The sequence below is a fragment of the Diplotaxodon limnothrissa genome, linkage group LG16 (genome assembly GCF_057381915.1).
Source record: "Diplotaxodon limnothrissa isolate DT_005_m linkage group LG16, D_limnothrissa_male_GT1.1, whole genome shotgun sequence".
Classification (NCBI taxonomy): Eukaryota; Metazoa; Chordata; class Actinopteri; order Cichliformes; family Cichlidae; genus Diplotaxodon; species Diplotaxodon limnothrissa.
The window spans coordinates 27,406,259-27,424,643 of record NC_140611.1 but is presented as its reverse complement, the minus strand read 5'-3'; the positions used below and the strand labels follow the sequence as shown (position 1 = coordinate 27,424,643).

Here is an 18,385-nt window from a genome sequence, read left to right as displayed (position 1 = left end):
GGTATTACCCATGTGTCTCATTGTGGCCAAAAGGACAACTGTGTACTGTTCAAAAGAACTAATGAATATTATCAAAATAGTTAACAATGAAATGTTCATTAGACAACAAAAAACGCTGTCTGCACACAGCAGTGAATACAAACCTAAATGCATTTGATGTGTGTCAACTTCTGCCTGATTGGTAGTGAGCAAATAAACTCTATATGGCAAAAGGCAGCAGTTTCTCAGAATGACACTTCTAGTTGACTCATAAATAAAATGATCGAAACCTGTAATTAATATGCAAACAGTATATGCTGTATATGCTAATGTGTTGGATTTCCATTAAACCCCTAATCAAGAGATATCAGTATCTCTGCAGATAGGGCTCCCTGTATCAATTATGATTTCATTTTTATTTGGATACACTGACAATTACAACAACATGTTGAATACAGGGTGCAACATGTTTCAAGACAGTCCTACAATTAAAAAAAAAATGAAGATGGATCTTTACCAGGGCAATATCAGTAGAATCTCCAGATCTCAGCTATCCCTGTTTCAGTTTTTACACAGACTATCAAATGCTCTCCTCTTTCTCTCCCCTCTGTTTCTCAAAGCAAAGCATTCAAATTGCATTCAGATGTTTGATTCCAAGCAAGCTTTGGCAGATAGCACCCTTGCTCTCAAACCTCATGTTAAGACATGGAGCGCGGCGCAGATCACAAGCATCGAGCCTTTGATACTACCAAACCTTAGAAACGTCAACAAGTGTCCGCCTATCTCTCTTCCTCTCTTGCTCTTACTGTCTCCTTCTCTTTCATGTCCAATCTAATTAATTCTGAAGCTCTTTTTTCTTTTTTTTTGCGGTGGTCTTTCATGATTACATAAATAACTATATGATTTAATGTTAGCGACCAGAATATAACCCCCCCCCCCCCCCCCCCCCCCCCATCCCCACCTCCGATTCCCATGGGTAAATATTAGCTTGTTTAATTTAAGCGCATCTTCATGTCTGTTTTAATCACTTCTCAAGTTTAATTGAAACATTGTCCATTTGAATTTAAATTTAAGAGTAAGGAGTGCACCCCCTGCTAGGCTACCACAATCACTTCCTTCAAAAAAAGAAAAGAGGAAAACCAAAAACACTGCTGCAGTCATTTTAATTTATTAAGGTTTTCACATTAGTCCAAGAGCAGATCTTAGCCCTGAGGTCGATGGTGCCCTTGAAAAATTGTGTCTCGCCAAAAATAAATTTTTATTTAAATTTTTGCTTCCAATCATGACTACTAGGCAATAAATCAAAATACAAAATCATTAAATAATTTTTAAAAAGTAGTACTGCTGCTGCTACTCCTCCTCCTATTACCACTAATTATAATACTATTCCCTTTATATAGCCACTGTTAATATATGTTAAACACATACAAAGTCGGGCTGTGCCATATACAGCACAGTAACAAATCTATGTAGCACTAGTTGCTTATAGGAACATGGCTTTACAAAGTGGGCTCAAAGGGAAAAATAAAACAACCAGCCAGTGGGTAGTTTATCACAGAGATCTGCGTATGGTGAGTCAACACTGCCTTATTACTGACATGAGAATAGAGAGTCCAATATTTGTACCAACAAAAGATTGCAAACAAAAATAAGCATCCATGGGAGCCTAGGGTATATTCTTCTTTCTACAGTGCTCAGACAAGAGGTATAGAAAAAGAAAAATTGGAGATTCACATACTGAAATAAATACAGACAGGAGAGGGAGAATAGACAAAGTAGACTGGGGAAATGAGTGAACTGAGTTTTCATTGGAACCCTGGGGATGTATGTAATGAGTTGGAGAGAAGCATGTTTGCCTAGTCTGGTTTACACTGAGAAATGACCCTGTGAAACACACAGTGTGGCCCTCTCACCACACACACATTCACACAATCACTGACTTGGAGGCAACCCAGGCCAGCAATGTTGACAAAAGAAGTAGAAAAGGTGGTGGTGTATTCAGTAAAGAATTTCTACTATAATGCTTGGCTCGGCGAGGCATTCCTACAGCGTAACGTTGTCCAAAATGTGGCATTGAATTGCTGTCACTACTTGATACTGAGACAAGTCTTATAGTTAATGGGACACCGAGCTGTTAAATAAAATAAAAAATCACAAGCTCGATGGCATCATACAGACACTTCTTGTCACATTTTAATTGAACTTTTTAACACAGTGATTACAGATGCGTTATTAATGCATTAATCGCTAGCACTTAAATCTGATGCTAAACCAGGACTTGTGATTTATTCGGATTGAGACAAGTGTCACCATTGCCACAACCAAGCAAATGCCAAGGACCAAGGACACCTTGTGTGGATCATTTGCACACTAGCTGCTTTGCAAAAAAGCAGTGTTGGACTTCTGGGAGTATAAACACTGCAACCTAGCATGAGCAGATATCCCACTCTATGTGAGACTGCACAGCATTTGTATCTACTGTCCCATATCTTGAGAAAATATCCCACATTTTGATTGGCTTCGGTATTCTTGTTGAGTGTCTCAACAAGAAGTCCTTGCTGACAGTCTTGGTAGCTATAGCAATAAGTAATAGGGATATATATGTGAGACACCGTAGAAGACAAAAAGCAAGACAAAAATCAAAAGTTACGCACTAGGAAAAAGACATTTAAATAGAACAGACTATATGTCCTCCACGTGATCAGTGTCAATCCTTTTAACCCTCTCAGGCTCAAATTAAACTTTTTGTTGCTAATGCACAACCAAGTCCTGCAGTGGTACTTCTGAGTAAAAAAAACTCATAAAATATGTATGTGAGGTAATCAGGTTGTTAGTATTTAACTGTTGCAAATCTGCAACGCCTGCCTGGAGAGGGTTAACTGCATCCAACCACCTTCTTCTGCTCTGACAAAGATTGATGCAGAAAGATGTAGTTGACAGAAAGTTGAATAAGCTAAAAGGCTTAAAGAATTTCAGTACAATTCACGCAATATTTCCTCGATCTTTTCTTAGAATAGACATTGCCAGCTTGTCAGTCTTAGTCTGATTTTTTTATGTGATTTTTTCTTTTTCTTTTTAAGAGCTTAGTGGCTCGATGAAACTTCAGCAGACAGATAGAAATATGTTCCAGTGGGTAAATTACTGCCTGTCCCAAGTTTGATGGCAGTCCTTCACACATTTCAATTTTTTCCACTTAATGTCAAACTCATAGTAGGATCCAGTCCATGATGATCTGTGATTTAACTTAACTTTCTTTTTCTTTAAAAAATAAAAATAAAAAAATCAGTCTTACTTTAGAGGTGGAGATTCTTTCGAGAAACACTGAACAGTCTTTGAACTTTAAGAGAAGGCTTGAGAAAACCGACTCGGGCAAAGGGAGAACACACAAAGGAAGGCCATTACTTCAATTTGAAAGAGACCATTGGAGCCGATCTGCTAGCATGGTTAAAGGAAAACACTGGGAAGTGAAAATAATAAGTAATATGCAAGGCCAAGAGACAATATGAAAATTGTGTGGTGTTGTGTTCACAACAGTGCAGGCCTGCTTGTTATCCTCTTAGATCATGTGCACATTAGACTCAATGTGCCCATGAACACGTGTTCTATAGTATAACCTTTTGTATGGCTTACCAATAATAAATTCATAGTGGCGACTTTGTTTGAGGTGGTAGACAGTTTAAAGTCCTCCTCTTGTCAGCTGCATTCCAATGCCTGATTTAATCATTAAGATATAACACTTATTTATATCACAGTTATCACTCTGTATTGTAGTCCTTGTATTCAGTTGTGTAGAGCCAGAACTGACTAAACATATGACAAAGTCTACAAGTGGATTTCACTTCCCTTCCCAGGCAAATTAGTGTGATGGTTGAGCTGTTTCCACATTTCACCCATCACACTAATATAAAGACAAAGCTATTCATCAAGCCCCTTGTGTAAAACTTCTCCAAGAAGCTGTCCAGATTGACTGGAAACAGCATTTCAGACTGCACTGTGCTTACCACAGCAAAACAGCAGAATAATCCTTTTTTTTTTTTACTTAGCAGTAGCCAGATCAGTTCTAAATTACTCACATCACAACTACAACATATGGAAGAGAGTGCTGTTGGATTCAGAGAGTCAAAAACCAAAAAGTCATAGGGAAGAGAAAATGATTCTTAGTAACAGAACATGCAAGTATAAAACAAAATAGAGAAAAAATTCTGGGCATCATAGCTCTGCGTATGCGGTGGCTCTGATGAATATGCTCATTAGTATGGCTCTCATGACAGATCACTCCATTAATAATCTACAGCTATGATCATGGCCTTGACTGAGAGGGAGGACCACAGGGATGTTGCCTCAGAATGGAGCCCTGTCACTTGCAAGAACCTTAATAGCCATGTGAGGCTGCAAGAGTGCGTGCGCTGAAGATAAACAGAATAAAAAATGTGTATTTTCAAGACGCAAGTTTAGATAGACGTTATTATGAGTCTCATTCAGAGAATTCTTTTTGTATTTATGAAGGACAATTTGTGTTTTTGTCAACTCAAGGGTGGGCACCTTATTAACCGAGGCCCCTGGTGGCTATTTGAGTCTCCAGGAGCGGTAGCCAATTATTGAAAACACAAAACAATATATGCATGGGACACACTGTAACACAACACAGTGGTAAATAATACATTATCATATCTACCCTTTATGAATTATAAATCTCTCCATGTTGACAACTGTTCACAGCAGGCATATATTTATTCATGTACATGTAGCTTTTCTCATTGTTTTTTGACAACGTAATTTGTATGATTAATTCTATACCATGAAAATGTTACACAGCCTGGGGGTTTGTCAGCAGTGGCATGGCAAGACTAAATGCAAGCTATGATCGCCTTTGGTGTTAAATAAAAAGCACTTTATATGTGGTGTGATCACAACTGTGTCCCAAATTTAACTGATGGTTTAATATTTTCCCTTGGCAACTCACTTGGGCAAAGCCTGCTGCTGATGTAGCCAAAAACAGCAATTGAAAATTTTGTCTAAGATATAAAATCAGGGACTACAGGGATTACTAAGCCATTTTCCATTTTCATTCGGATTCTCCTGGCTTTTTAACCTGTTATTTTTCGGTGTGTATGACAATTTCATGAACCACTCAAAAAATGCAAGATATTTGGAGATTTAATCACAGACATGGGAAAACCGGACACATTAACACAGTCATAAGAAACAGAACGTTTTCATAGGACTCCGCAGTCCTGTGAATACCTACATCATCATACAGCCTATGATTCAGTAGCTTGTAGAACAACAACGAATAACTTGAAGTAATAATTGTCTGTATGACTTTATCAGTTTCTCATATCACTGTGGAAGATTTTTGACCCAACACTATTTTCCACTGTTGCCTCATTTCATTGTGTTTTGTACAGCTCTCTGAAAGCCCAGCCATAATATTTTGAATCAGGTTGAGGTTTGGCCTCTGACAGGGCCATTGCAACACCTTAATTCTTTTCTTTTCACCCATTTTGCTGTAGATTTGCTGTTGTGCTTGGGATCAATGTCCTGTTGCATGACTGAGCTGGCTTGGGGTAAACACTTTACTCCAAAATGCTTTGGTATACAAACATGTTCATGGTCAAGTCAGTAACACTAAGGTGCCCAGCTCCCTTGGTTGCAAAACAATTGTTCACCCTTCCACTACTGTGCATGAAAGTCAATAATTTGGTCTCGAGAGGTTTTGTGATTTGTTTAGATGCAAGTATGCAAACCTAAGCTGCATTGCTGCCATTTTCTTTTTAGAGGCCGGGGAATTCTCCCAGAAACCCTTCCAAATGACTCACACTTGTTCCACTTTTTTCCAATGTTACCGTCATGAACTTTAACATTTAACATGCTAACTGAGACCAGTCAGAGATGTAGCTCTTGGGTTTCTTGCAATTTTTTTGAGTGCTGTACAATTTGATCTTGGGGTGAATTTGCTTCCACCCCTGGGGAGGTTGTCGCATTGTGTTGACACTAATCTAAATGCTTGAGACCAGCAGCCTGCCCGAACTTTGCTGATGATCCCGTTAATCAAGAGTACTGAAGTAGAAGCATTTGGCTCTCTTATTTTCCATGAAAGCAGTAAAGGTACTGCACAGACTCCAGTGAAAACCTTTTTCATATGACTTCATGTGTATCTGTCAGCTATTGATACTGACAACAAAATTCTAAGAATTTGTAATAAACTCCATGATACTATAACATATTTCCTGCATTCCACACTTCCCCCACTAAAGTTAAGTAAGACTTTGAATTATTTACTTCACTTCTACATAGAGACGAGGAAACGGAAGTGCCGGTGTCTGCTGCTGAATCCATAAACACTCACACTTTACCAATAGCCACTCAGTTGTCCATGGCTTGCGGCCATGTGCTACGGACTAACATAAACACATTTTTTTTTCTCAGTTTAGAAATTATGTTGTAATGCATTTGGCCTCTATCGCTTGAAACATAATAGAACAGTACCGTAGTTCTTTTCCAAAGCAAATTCAAGCATGCATTCAATAAAAACCCTTGATGAATGAACCAGAATGCCACTCAAACCACGCACTAGGTTTATCACCAAATATCACTTAGAAAGTAAATACACTGACCATATTAGCAAATCGTGTATTTTATACTTAAATAGGTAATAATGGCTCAGTTTCCTTACCTTGGCTATCTGGACACACCAATTGAGCAATAGCTGTGATCCAATGTTGTCTTTGTGCTCGTGGACATAGTCGAGCAGGCATCCGTGAGGCATCAGCTGTGTGACCAGCTGGATTGTCGGACTCAAGCAGACACCCAGCAGTCGGACCAGGTGCGGGTGCTCCATGCTAGCCATGATCAGAGCCTCCTGAATGACACAGATATACACTCAGGCATGTGGAGGGTAATGATTACAGGTGGCTGTTTTAATCTGTAACAGTATGTCAGCAATGTTTATTTCCAACAGTCGTCATTTTCAATAAACACATAAAAAATATGCTATTTATTAGAAACATGTCAGATTGTGTGATGGGTATGAGGTAAACTGTGCCAAAACAATTTGGCTGCAGAAAAGACTGAAATGTATTTATTTGTGTTTTTCTTTCTACTGGTAATATTTTTTTATTTAATAATAAAAGAAATGTTTTTTCTTTTAGTTCTCCAAATTGTGAATGGATAAGAAGATGGCACTTTTCACAGCCTGAATTACAAGTTGAGTTTCAAGAAGTATTTTCTTACTGGGAATGCTAATTACATACCTGAGGAGACCACTACATTAAAAAAAATGACTAGGATCCTAGCAGCACATCTCTCTCTCTCTCTTCACATTTCTATTCATCTCTTCCTCATAGTTCCTGTCTGTTTTTCTTTGTCTGCAGGGACATATTGAGTGGAGCAGCACATGTGGCATCACCCCACAAGTATAATAAGCTTCCCTTTCACTTTAGCCAAAGAAGAATTTAATGCTAAATGATGTTTTTGTACAGCCTCACTTTTAAAATAATACACCTGCATTAGGACACAAGCCTGAAAATTGTGTTTTCAGCACCAATTTTATATTTATTCTGATGTCTTGTTTTAGTCTACAGTGTGACACTCTTTTGAAAATAACCTGGAAACAGCCTTGGCTGTCTGGTGCGAGTGCTGGTTCTGGCAACTCCAGCACTCACAACGCTCACTGAACTGGCACACCTGAGACTCATCTTCACATGAAGTCTCTTCACTCCATGTTCAGTATCCCATGTGATACATGTGTGATGGCCAAATTCTAGCTCTTGCATTTTGGTCTCTAAACAATTTAGTTCTTTTGTAATGCTCCTGTACTTCAGGTCAACTCCTTATTATTACACCAGTTAGGTCTCCAAGCCAACTCATTTCTGAACCTTGTGCCAGCCTCTACTCATGGCCTGCTACAAAGAGTCAGCTACTCTGGACTAATGCAGTAAACTTCAGCTTCATATGTAACAAAGTTTCTGTGTCTGCTTTTAGATGAGCGATTTAAACTAAAACAAATGTTATTGTAGCTTGATGTTGTTCCCTTTCATCTGTCAATATTTGTTGCTGCAGGGATTCCATTAAACAAAGATTTCACTAGTTAAAATCAAATTTGTAAGACCATGAATGCTTTTATGCCATTGTTTTTCTTGGTGGCCTAGAAGCAAAGGCAACACACAGATTTAGGTATCGGCTGTGTTTTGTGATATTTACGTCAACCTTAATGTTAGCTCAGACGAGCCTCTTGAACACACATTTATCATAGAATAGAATTAGAATAGAATTCAACTTTATTGTCATTGCACATGCACAGGTACAGGGCAACGAAATGCAGTTTGCATCCATCCAGAAGTGCTTTAGTGATATAGATATATTACAATATATATTAGCAATAATATAGATATGTGAGTATATTACAGAAATGGGTCTATTATGGTATGTTATAATGTACACGGTATGAAGTATGTTGTGAATATTCTATAACTATAAGTATGTACAGGCTGTAGTGAGTACAAGCTATGTACAGGATATGAACAGGATATAAATATGAAAAAACTATACAGAATATGAAATAAATAACTTTACAGAATCTGGGATATACAGCTATACAGAAATGGGAACTATGCAAGTTGTAAACAGTTGTAGGATTAAAAATTATCGAATGTACAGAATGATTATTTACACAGAGCTATACAGTAGTGCAGTTAAGATAAGTGAGGGTGTAGATAGTTTCTACAGAGGCTATATAAAGTGCTAGTGGTTGTGAGTGGTGGTTCAGTCCATGTTATTATTGTGTTTGAGGGTACAGTTGTCCATTGTGGGTGTGTGTATGTTCAGTCCATGAGTTTAATGTGGGTCAGATGTCAGGAGGCAGAGTTCAGGAGTCTGACAGCTGTGGGGAAGAAGCTGTTCCGGTACCTGGTGGTCTTAGTCCGGAGGCTCCTGTGGCGCCTCCCAGAGGGCAGGAGGGTGAAGAGTCCATGTGATGGGTGACTGGGGTCTTTGATGATTTTCCCAGCCCTTTTCAGACACCGCTTCCTGTAGATGTCTTTTATGGCAGGAAGTGGTGCTCCGGCGATGCGCTGGGCAGTTTTCACGACCCTCTGCAACGCCTTCCGGTCCGAGGCAGAGCAGTTCCCGTACCAGACTGTTATACAGTTGGTCAGGATGCTCTCGATGGTGCAGCGATAGAAGTTCACCAGGATGTCTGAGGACAGGTGGTTCTTCCTCAGAGTCCTCAAGAAGAAGAGGCGCTGGTGAGCCTTCTTGACCAGCTTGGAGCAGTTGGTCGTCCAGGTGAGATCCTCTGAGATGTGGACTCCCAGGAACTTGAAGCTGCTCACACGCTCCACAGCCGTCCCCTTAATGTGGATGGGTGGATGTGGGTCAGCATTCCTCCTGTAGTCCACGATGAGCTCCTTGGTCTTCTCGGTGTTAAGCAGCAGGTTGTTTCTGTCGCACCACTCAGCCAGACGATCCACCTCCTCCCTGTAGGCGGCCTCATCGTTGTCACTGATGAGGCCAATCACCGTGGTGTCATCTGCAAACTTAATGATGGTGTTGAAACCATCAGCAGGTCTGCAGTCGTGGGTGATCATCTCTGACAGTGTCTTGTCTTCCCCCCTTATTTCTTACTTCTTCTTGCTGTGTCACCAAAACTGAGATGAACCACTCTCACAAAGGTAATTTTTAAACTTTCTCTTTCACTTCTATCAGTTTGATAAGAGTTTGAATGTTTCTTTCCCTAAATAAAATTCATACTCAAAACAACATTTCGTCATAGGTCAGGCTATTCTGCATTCTTTCATGATTGTTTTATGGCTTGTTTGTGCATGTGGAATGTGTCAGAATATTCACTGTGGGAACAGAGAACTAAGATTCTGAAACATATGTATGTTTTTTGGAAACTGGTGCACATATCTTCCTGTGTTATCGAGGACTTCAGTTTTGGACTGACCATAACTGATTTCTGTCATCTGCTGAAGTCAAGCTTTAGATGGTCTAAGGGTGTTTTCACACCTTTGCTGCCTAATCAATTTAAATCAAACTCTGGCTCATTTTCCCTGGTGAAGTTCATTTGTGCAATCGCATTTGGTCCGGTTCACAACAGTTGAACTGAGACCCTTTGGAGGCAGTGATCTCAAAATGAACTCCAGAGTGGTGATCAGACCACAATCCAACTTAACTGCCAGATGTATGCTAAAGTTTGATCTGACCATCTTTGGGTAGCTAAGTATGTTTTGCATTCTGTTACCTTTTACCATAAATATTCAGAGGTCACAAAATTTAAACTAATCATCTTATATTACTTCTATTGCTCCTGCCCTACACCGAATGGTTGTAGCTTCGGATGTGATTTCTTTAGGAAGACATTTTGGTTCACTTGGTGTATACTTGGAGTCCAGGCCTCCCTCTCCCCAGGTATCTCCTCCTACTCATCCAGGGGAACACAGAGGCTTCCTAGTCCAGCTGAGGGACATAATCTCTTATAATATCCAACACACTTTCACTCCTCCACTTGGGACAGCAACTAGTCCCTGAACGGAGTGGACACTTTACCCTTTAACGCTGAACACCATTATTGTCATTCCACTCCAGTGGGACTTGGGGACAACCACCTGTTGAAAGCAACAGAACCACATCATCTCCAAAAATTTGAGACGAGATCCTGTGGATCTACTGTACATCCACTATATGTACAGGTACTAAATGGCCAAACACCTAACGTACTCCTGAAACATCTCCTATAGGGGGAAAAAAAAAAAAAAAAAAAAAAAAAAAAATATATATATATATATATATATATATATATATATATATATATATATATATATATATATATATATATATATATATATATATGTATGTGTGTGTGTGTGTGTATATGTGTGTGTGTGTTTAAATTTCTCAAAGTTATTGAGAAATTTAAAGCAGGCTTAGGCTACAAAAAGATTTCCCAAGCCTTGAACATCCCACGGAGCACTGTTGAAGCGATCATTCAGAAATGGAAGGAGTATGGCACAACTGTAAACCTACCAAGACAGGGCCGTCCACCTAAACTCACAGGCCGAACAAGGAGAGCGCTGATCAGAAATGCAGCCAAGAGGCCCATGGTGACCCTGGACGAGCTGCAGAGATCTACAGCTCAGGTGGGGGAATCTGTCCATAGGACAACTATTAGTTGTGCACTGCACAAAGTTGGCCTTTATGGAAGAGTGGCAAGAAGAAAGCCATTGTTAACAGAAAACCATAAGATGTCCCGTTTGCAGTTTGCCACAAGCCATGTGGGGGACACAGCAAACATGTGGAAGAAGGTGCTCTGGTCAGATGAGACCAAAATGGAACTTTTTGGCCAAAATGCAAAACGCTATGTGTGGCGGAAAACTAACTGCACATCACTCTGAACACACCATCCCCACTGTCAAATATGGTGGTGGCAGCATCATGCTCTGGGGGTGCTTCTCTTCAGCAGGGACAGGGAAGCTGGTCAGAGTTGATGGGAAGATGGATGGAGCCAAATACAGGGCAATCTTGGAAGAAAACCTCTTGGAGTCTGCAAAAGACTTGAGACTGGGGCAGAGGTTCACCTTCCAGCAGGACAACGACCCTAAACATAAAGCCAGGGCAACAATGGAATGGTTTAAAACAAAACATATCCATGTGTTAGAATGGCCCAGTCAAAGTCCAGATCTAAATCCAATCAAGAATCTGTGGCAAGATCTGAAAACTGCTGTTCACAAACGCTGTCCATCTAATCTGAGCTGGAGCTGTTTTGCAAAGAAGAATGGGCAAAGATTTCAGTCTGTAGATGTGCAAAGCTGGTAGAGACATACCCTAAAAGACTGGTGGCTGTAATTGCAGCAAAAGGTGGTTCTACAAAGTATTGACTCAGGGGGCTGAATAATTACGCACACCCCACTTTGCAGTTATTTATATGTAAAAAATGTTTGGAATCATGTATGATTTTCATTCCACTTCTCACGTGTGCACCACTTTGTGTTGGTCTTTCACGTGGAATTCCAATAAAATTGATTCATGTTTGTGGCTGTAATGTGACAAAATGTAGGAAAAGTTCAAGGGGGCTGAATACTTTTGCAAGCCACTGCATATACACACTAGCACCTTTTTCACAATATGTTGTACTGGGTCAGAATGTCAGAAGACAAATGCCAGACTCACACTTCTAGAAAATTCATCATGTTTACCAGTATAGACTGAACTGCCAAAGATCAAAGGACCCCTTATTCTGTTTAAGGTTGAAGTTCCTCTTGAAGTGAACAGCAAGGTTCCACTCAGTCAAAAACAGTGCAATTTTATTCAAAACCTTGACATCAAAGTGACTTCGTACTTTGAGATTGTCAGCATTCTATGTAGTAAGCAAAAAAATGTAGTAAATAGACCAAGGTCAGATTGCTGCAAATCAGGAATATTTGCCTTTAAATATAGAGCAATGGTTTCTTTGTGCTGATGTTGTGTATTATGAAATCTTTCTGTTATACTCTACAGTATGTAGACACAAAGCAACTATACCTGAAGCTTGTAATATTGCATATGATTGCAACATAAACACTAACAGGCCCCTATTAATCCCATGGTATAGAAACTCTCCAAAAGACAGAAACAGGCGTAAATTTGCTCACCTGCAACTTTACAACAATTGAAAATTCATCATCGGGTGGGTAGGTATACGCCAAAATACACAAGACAGGCAGGTGTGGCCGTTTGCTTTTACTGGGGAGAGAATCAATGCATAAAGCTCCAATGAACACTAACAGAGAGATGCAACCACTATACATTTTAGAACTGATATGGCTCATCTATCACAATGCTTACATAATGAGGTCCCTGTTTACATGCCAGTGATGGGTATAGTTACACTGAGGGTAATGGCAAATTGGGCCAAAGTCTTTGACTGACTGGCTTTTCCTTTCTGCCTGCAGGATTCCGTACAAGCAAATTTATATTGTGGTGTTTACTTAGCACTGCAGTGGGGTATCCTGTAATCTGTTAGCCCTGCATCCTATTCAGATCCCTTCTGTGAGCTATTATCCAGAAAACAAAATACTTCCACAGCATCCTAAAGAGCATTTCTTGAGGTTTCTATATATAAAATAAGTATATACAAGAATTATACTAATTGAAAAACACATGACATGAGGAATTGTGACAATAGACTTTAAAGCCACTAAGTGGAGAGGTAGGGGCAGTAGTAGTTGTAGTTAGGTATTGTAAAAAGAGAGAGAGAGAGAATATGTCTGTGAATAACAAACCCTGTGAACCTTTAGGCCCTGGAAAGCACTACTGTTGGGCTGAGATAACAGTTATATAAAACACAAAAAGGGATTTGCAGGGGTTGTTCTTTTTTGTACACTGACTGTATAAAGTTTACATCCCCACTGAATTGTAATTTTGCTGTTACAATTAAATACAAGCATTAGGAAACACTGTTTTTACAAACTTGTGCTACTTCTGTAGCTCGTCATGAAGGTAAACTGAAATAAGGTAGTTACAAATCTTCAGAATTGTATTAATATGTAATAATAGTAAAACAATTTCTTTAAAAAAAAGCTAAACTGTGGATCACTGTTGCGAAGTGCTTTATAGATTGCTGCATTTTGTGCATTGTATGGATGTCTCACATTATTAAAACTGATATATTGGAGGGCCTTGGAGAATAATACCTGAGTAAAACATTAATAAAAAAGAAAATAAGATTTTAATTATCTTTAATCAAAACTAAAGGAATAGCATGCTCTAGCTGTTATCCTTATACACAAACATGCACACTCCTAAATGCATGCAGATCGATACACACATGCCAGTACTGCAGGGAATAAACACCCTTTCCTTTTGCCAAGCACTTGCTGACAGCGTTGGTATTTTATTGTTAGCCATAAAAAAAGAGAGGTTCCCTTCTCTTACTGCACCACAGGTAAGGAGTGGCAAACTCCTACACAGAACCAACCACACACACACGCATGTTGAAAGACAATCAATTCTCTGTGACATTCTTCAAACAGTCAGTGGCAAGTGAGACTGGGGCTTTGAGTGGCCTGCAGCTAGAAGGTCACCAGTCAGAAATCCCAGTCTGCCAGGAAAATAATGGATGGCAAAGGAAATGAATGGCACTCTGCTTTCCCTTTGTAACTACCACTGGTGTTCCCTGGAGCAGAAGCTTGAGCCCCCAGCTGCTCAGCAGTCAGTCATTAGAAGACCACTGTGGATCTAGACAGAGGTGATGGAAGGTATTCTTAAAAAGAGAAAAGAAACCCCAAAACTATTTAGGAGGTAAATTAACCAAGTTTATGAGTAGATCCACATGGACACATGCCTTTCTGCTGTTATATACGTTATCTCCACTGTTTCTATTGCCCCTACATGTTGTTATCTCATTTCTCTGTCTGATTTTCTGATTGTCAGACAACCTCCCAAAGCACTTGGAACATAAATTAAACACATATGGGATATTCATCAAAGACATCGTGATAAAAATAGAAATGCTAACCCTCCAAAACTCTTCCTTTTAGACTGTCAAACTAAGTGCAAAACATGAGTGCAAGTGGGTCGCTTTCAATGTGTGTGCGTGTGTGTGTGTGCGTGCGTGCATGGGTACGTGTGTTGATATGAGTTATTTCATCTGCATTGCATCATCACAGGGTAATAATTTTGATTTTTTTTTTCACTCTTCCTTTTGAAATGAGCCAAGATGTGAATGTTTTATAAATGGGGCCTAGTGCACTGTGCTAGGAGCCCATGGCATGGTGCGTGTATGTCTGCATATGTAGGGATCCTACAGGCCCCTTATGGTTTCTAGTCTGCTGTTTGTGGGGTTCAACTTTAGTTGTTAGAGATTTCACTTTACAACCATCTGTGTAGCGCTTTTGTAGGCTAGTTTAGCGCTAAACTGAAGTTAACTTGTCAGCAACGAATGCAATGTACAGCTGGTTAAAGGCCTTTAAAAGAAAAGGTCAGTGTTCGCTCCCTTACATACTGTAAGTATAAATTGCAGCACCTTTAAACAGTGTCACTAACAGGCTTTGGAACAAAAGGTTGTTACATTACATTTAGCTTGTAATTTACCTGCGTATATGTTATCTTTATAAAAGCTGAGTTTGAATTGTATTGTCAAGTCTCTTTTTTTGGATTTTGTTTTCAAGATACTCACATCCATGAATTCCACATTAGCCTTGGGTCCTGTGGCCTCATTTAGGATTTTAATGGCAACAGGGATTTTCACAGTTTCCCCCTCTGGGACCCAGATACCCTAAAGAAGAAACGCACACAGACACATACACACACACAACATGATGATGAGTCATTACACTAATTGCACAGTCACAAATCCTCTACTCACAGAAATGATGTTTAAAAAAAGTATTATAACTCCTGGAGGAACAGCAGGAATCTCAATAAATTGAGCGTTTTACACTCTAAATTCTACTTTGTCAGCTTTATAAATAACAACGTTCCATATTCTCACTGGCTGATTATAAAAATGAACTGCATGCTGTACGATTAAGGTTATTTCGCCCTTCAAAAAGACTTGGGAAAAACTATTTAATCATTTTGAAGTATCTAATTTTAGGGAGGTTTAAAGTGATTTAACAGCTGCCAAAGTGGATGGAATATTTGAAAGAGGAGAAAAATGAAGTACCTCTCAACTTTTTCAAAGTGATTAAAATGTGTTCCACCTTTGTTCCACCCTTATGTGACTACACATCCAGAGTGACAGAAGGCCTAGATTTCACACTTAGCCTAAAAACAACTATCCCATCAAAGAATTATCGTCATTAGGTGATAATGACGATCGATTTGATGCAGTTTTATGTTTCCTTTTACATGTAATTCTGCAGATGATCATTATTCAGCACAATAATTTAAGGGCACACTTTATGAAAGCTTGGACATCGATGTTCTAACTGGAAAAAATGGTTTACAGGTTTGTAAATGCCTCAGTTTATTAACAACACATTTATTTAAAACTGCATCTGCAAACGGGCTGCTACAGCCAACACTGCAGAATAAAATGACATATTTTACATTAGGAGGAGAAGATATCCATACACAGAATTTACCATTTTATTCTAAAATGTTTAGAAAACAAATGAAATTATTTACATATGTTACAGCCTGCTTTAGGGATTAGTACTTGTTTGTGTGTTTTGTGTTGCAGGAGTTGTGATACGGGAGGACTGTTTTGCTTTGAGTTTTCCTTTGAGTTTTTTTTTTTGCACATACAATGTATACCATATACTTGCCTAGCCATCCATCACTATGCTACACCACTAATACAGACCTACACACACCTTTCTTAATTTATTTAATTACTTGTGATCTATGAGCGGGTTGCAACACATGAACTGCACATTGTGACAGAACATGTGACAGAAGAATCTATAGCTCCAAGTTGTTCTCTTAATGGTGAAATGCTGAGTTGAGCCAGTTAAGCATATTGCCACCAACTATGGATATGGGTCAAATCAAGGAACAGCATGTGGCCTTAGTTTTATTAAACATAAAACTAAATATTGCTACACTTTAATTAACTAACTGTGTTTTAGCTGTATGAGCCATCCTATAAAGCACTCAGTTTACAAGTTGGTCTAAATGCTGAACCTATGAACTCTCAGCTATGGAGATTAGGTACAAGTCTGATGTCTTCTGGCTGTAAAAGACCTGTCAGGGTTCTATAGCTCACCTATAAGACTTGAAACTGACTATACAGCATATCCTTACAAGTCTAGAAGTGCCTTGAAATTTCCCAGGAGAGCATGCAAGACCTTGCTTTGAAAAAGGACATACACTGATGCCACATACCTCTGGCCTAAAAAAAAGGTGCTACAATGAGAATGGGTGGACACAAAAAAAGACGAATTATAATTTCAGTGAGAGAAAGTCTGCTTTTTCTAATTTCAGATTTTTTTTTTCCAACTTCTACCCAACCCTTCATTGCTCTTATGGTGACCTCAGCTACCTCTTATTTCACTGTCACCCCAGGGGTCTCAGTGTCTGCTATTACTTATTCTTTTCATCTCCCGCCTCCAGCCTTCCATCTCATTTCCTGTCATTAATGATCCTGCAATGTCCCTCTTGTCTTTTTCTCATGAAGTGAGAATGTGAACACAATGTGACATCATGGTCTCACTTTTAGTAGAGGAGCAGTTAAGTATTTGAAGCTAAAATGCAAATAGTCACCGTTAATTCACATTTGATTGTATTTTACCTTGTAAACAGTTCCAAAAGCTCCGGAGCCGAGGATCTTGACTCTTTTGAGTTCTGTTTCTTTCAGGATGCGAAGCTGGGCTTGATTGGGTGCCGTTCCACTGGGTGTTAAAGGTTCCACCAACTAAGAATGCAATAAATAAGTCAGTGAGTGCTGGAAGACAAGTCTAGAATCTACATAACAAAAGCTACTAAGATTAATTCATGATACTTTAAATTAAAACATCACAACTTATCACAGGATTAGTCCAATTGCTTGTTGCTGAGCAATTAAATGCAATTTAGCTTCTCAGGATCTCAGGAACACACTTCCATATTAGAAACAAACAAAACAAATAAAACCCCAAAATAAAACACACCTTTCTTCCATGCAAAATCCTTCTTTAGAGGATAGGACAGTTTCTAAAAGCTGTGACCCAAATTCCAGGAAGTCAGGTAGTGAAACAGGTTGTACAATAACAATGAAACTGAAATTACTATTTAAATTGTAGAAAAACAAGAGTAATTTCATACAAAAGTTTGACTCAAATGCAACATTTACTCTTAAGGAAGGTTCCAGTGGGTAAGAAAAGTACACACACACACTGGGTGGGTGGACAAGCAACATGAACACCCAAGTTTGTGACACTGATAACTCAAGAACAAAGCAACGTAGGACTTTCAAATTTATACTACAGGTGTTTCTACTAAAAATCTCAGATGAGTTTGAATCTCAGGGTTAGAGGTCAAATTTTCTGAAAAACTTGTGACTCAAGAACAAAGCGACATTGGAGTTTCAAATTGATACCATAGGTGTATCTACTAAAATCAAGACAGCTGGTTGTAGTTACGTTTATTGCCCCTGCACTTGTGGTTACAGTAGGGTTGTAATGGAATTTTTTTCCAGGAAGATAAATCTAGACTATGATGAACCATTATTATGACATTCTCTATGGTAAAAGGAAGTGAAAGCGATACTACATGGGAACAGAAGAGAGTGATGGAGAAAGGTGGATGAAAACAGAGAAAGACTGGGGGAGACAGATAATTGAGGCAGCTGAACGGGAGTTGAAATTTTTGTTGTCTCATTACTGCTCAAGTGGAGGAACAAACAGATGAAATAGTAGGAGAAGCAGAAAGATTATATCCGAGGAGGGAGGAAGGAAGATGTGGAGCGGGAAAGGAACTGTAGCAGAAACAACAACAAGACAGCGAT

The 18,385-nt window shown here is 39.1% G+C and overlaps 1 protein-coding gene across 1 annotated transcript in view; it reads right to left on the bottom strand.

The window, feature by feature from the left end:
* erbb4b (erb-b2 receptor tyrosine kinase 4b) overlaps nucleotides 1-18,385 on the bottom strand; it is a 176,076-nt gene that overhangs the window by 35,897 nt on the left and 121,794 nt on the right. The window contains exons 18-20 of the mRNA XM_085374300.1: nucleotides 17,192-17,314; nucleotides 15,134-15,232; nucleotides 6,656-6,841 (exon numbers count right to left, since the gene is read on the bottom strand). Of these exons, the coding sequence (XP_085230426.1) occupies nucleotides 6,656-6,841; nucleotides 15,134-15,232; nucleotides 17,192-17,314 (408 nt within the window). The remainder of the gene's footprint in view (nucleotides 1-6,655; nucleotides 6,842-15,133; nucleotides 15,233-17,191; nucleotides 17,315-18,385) is intronic.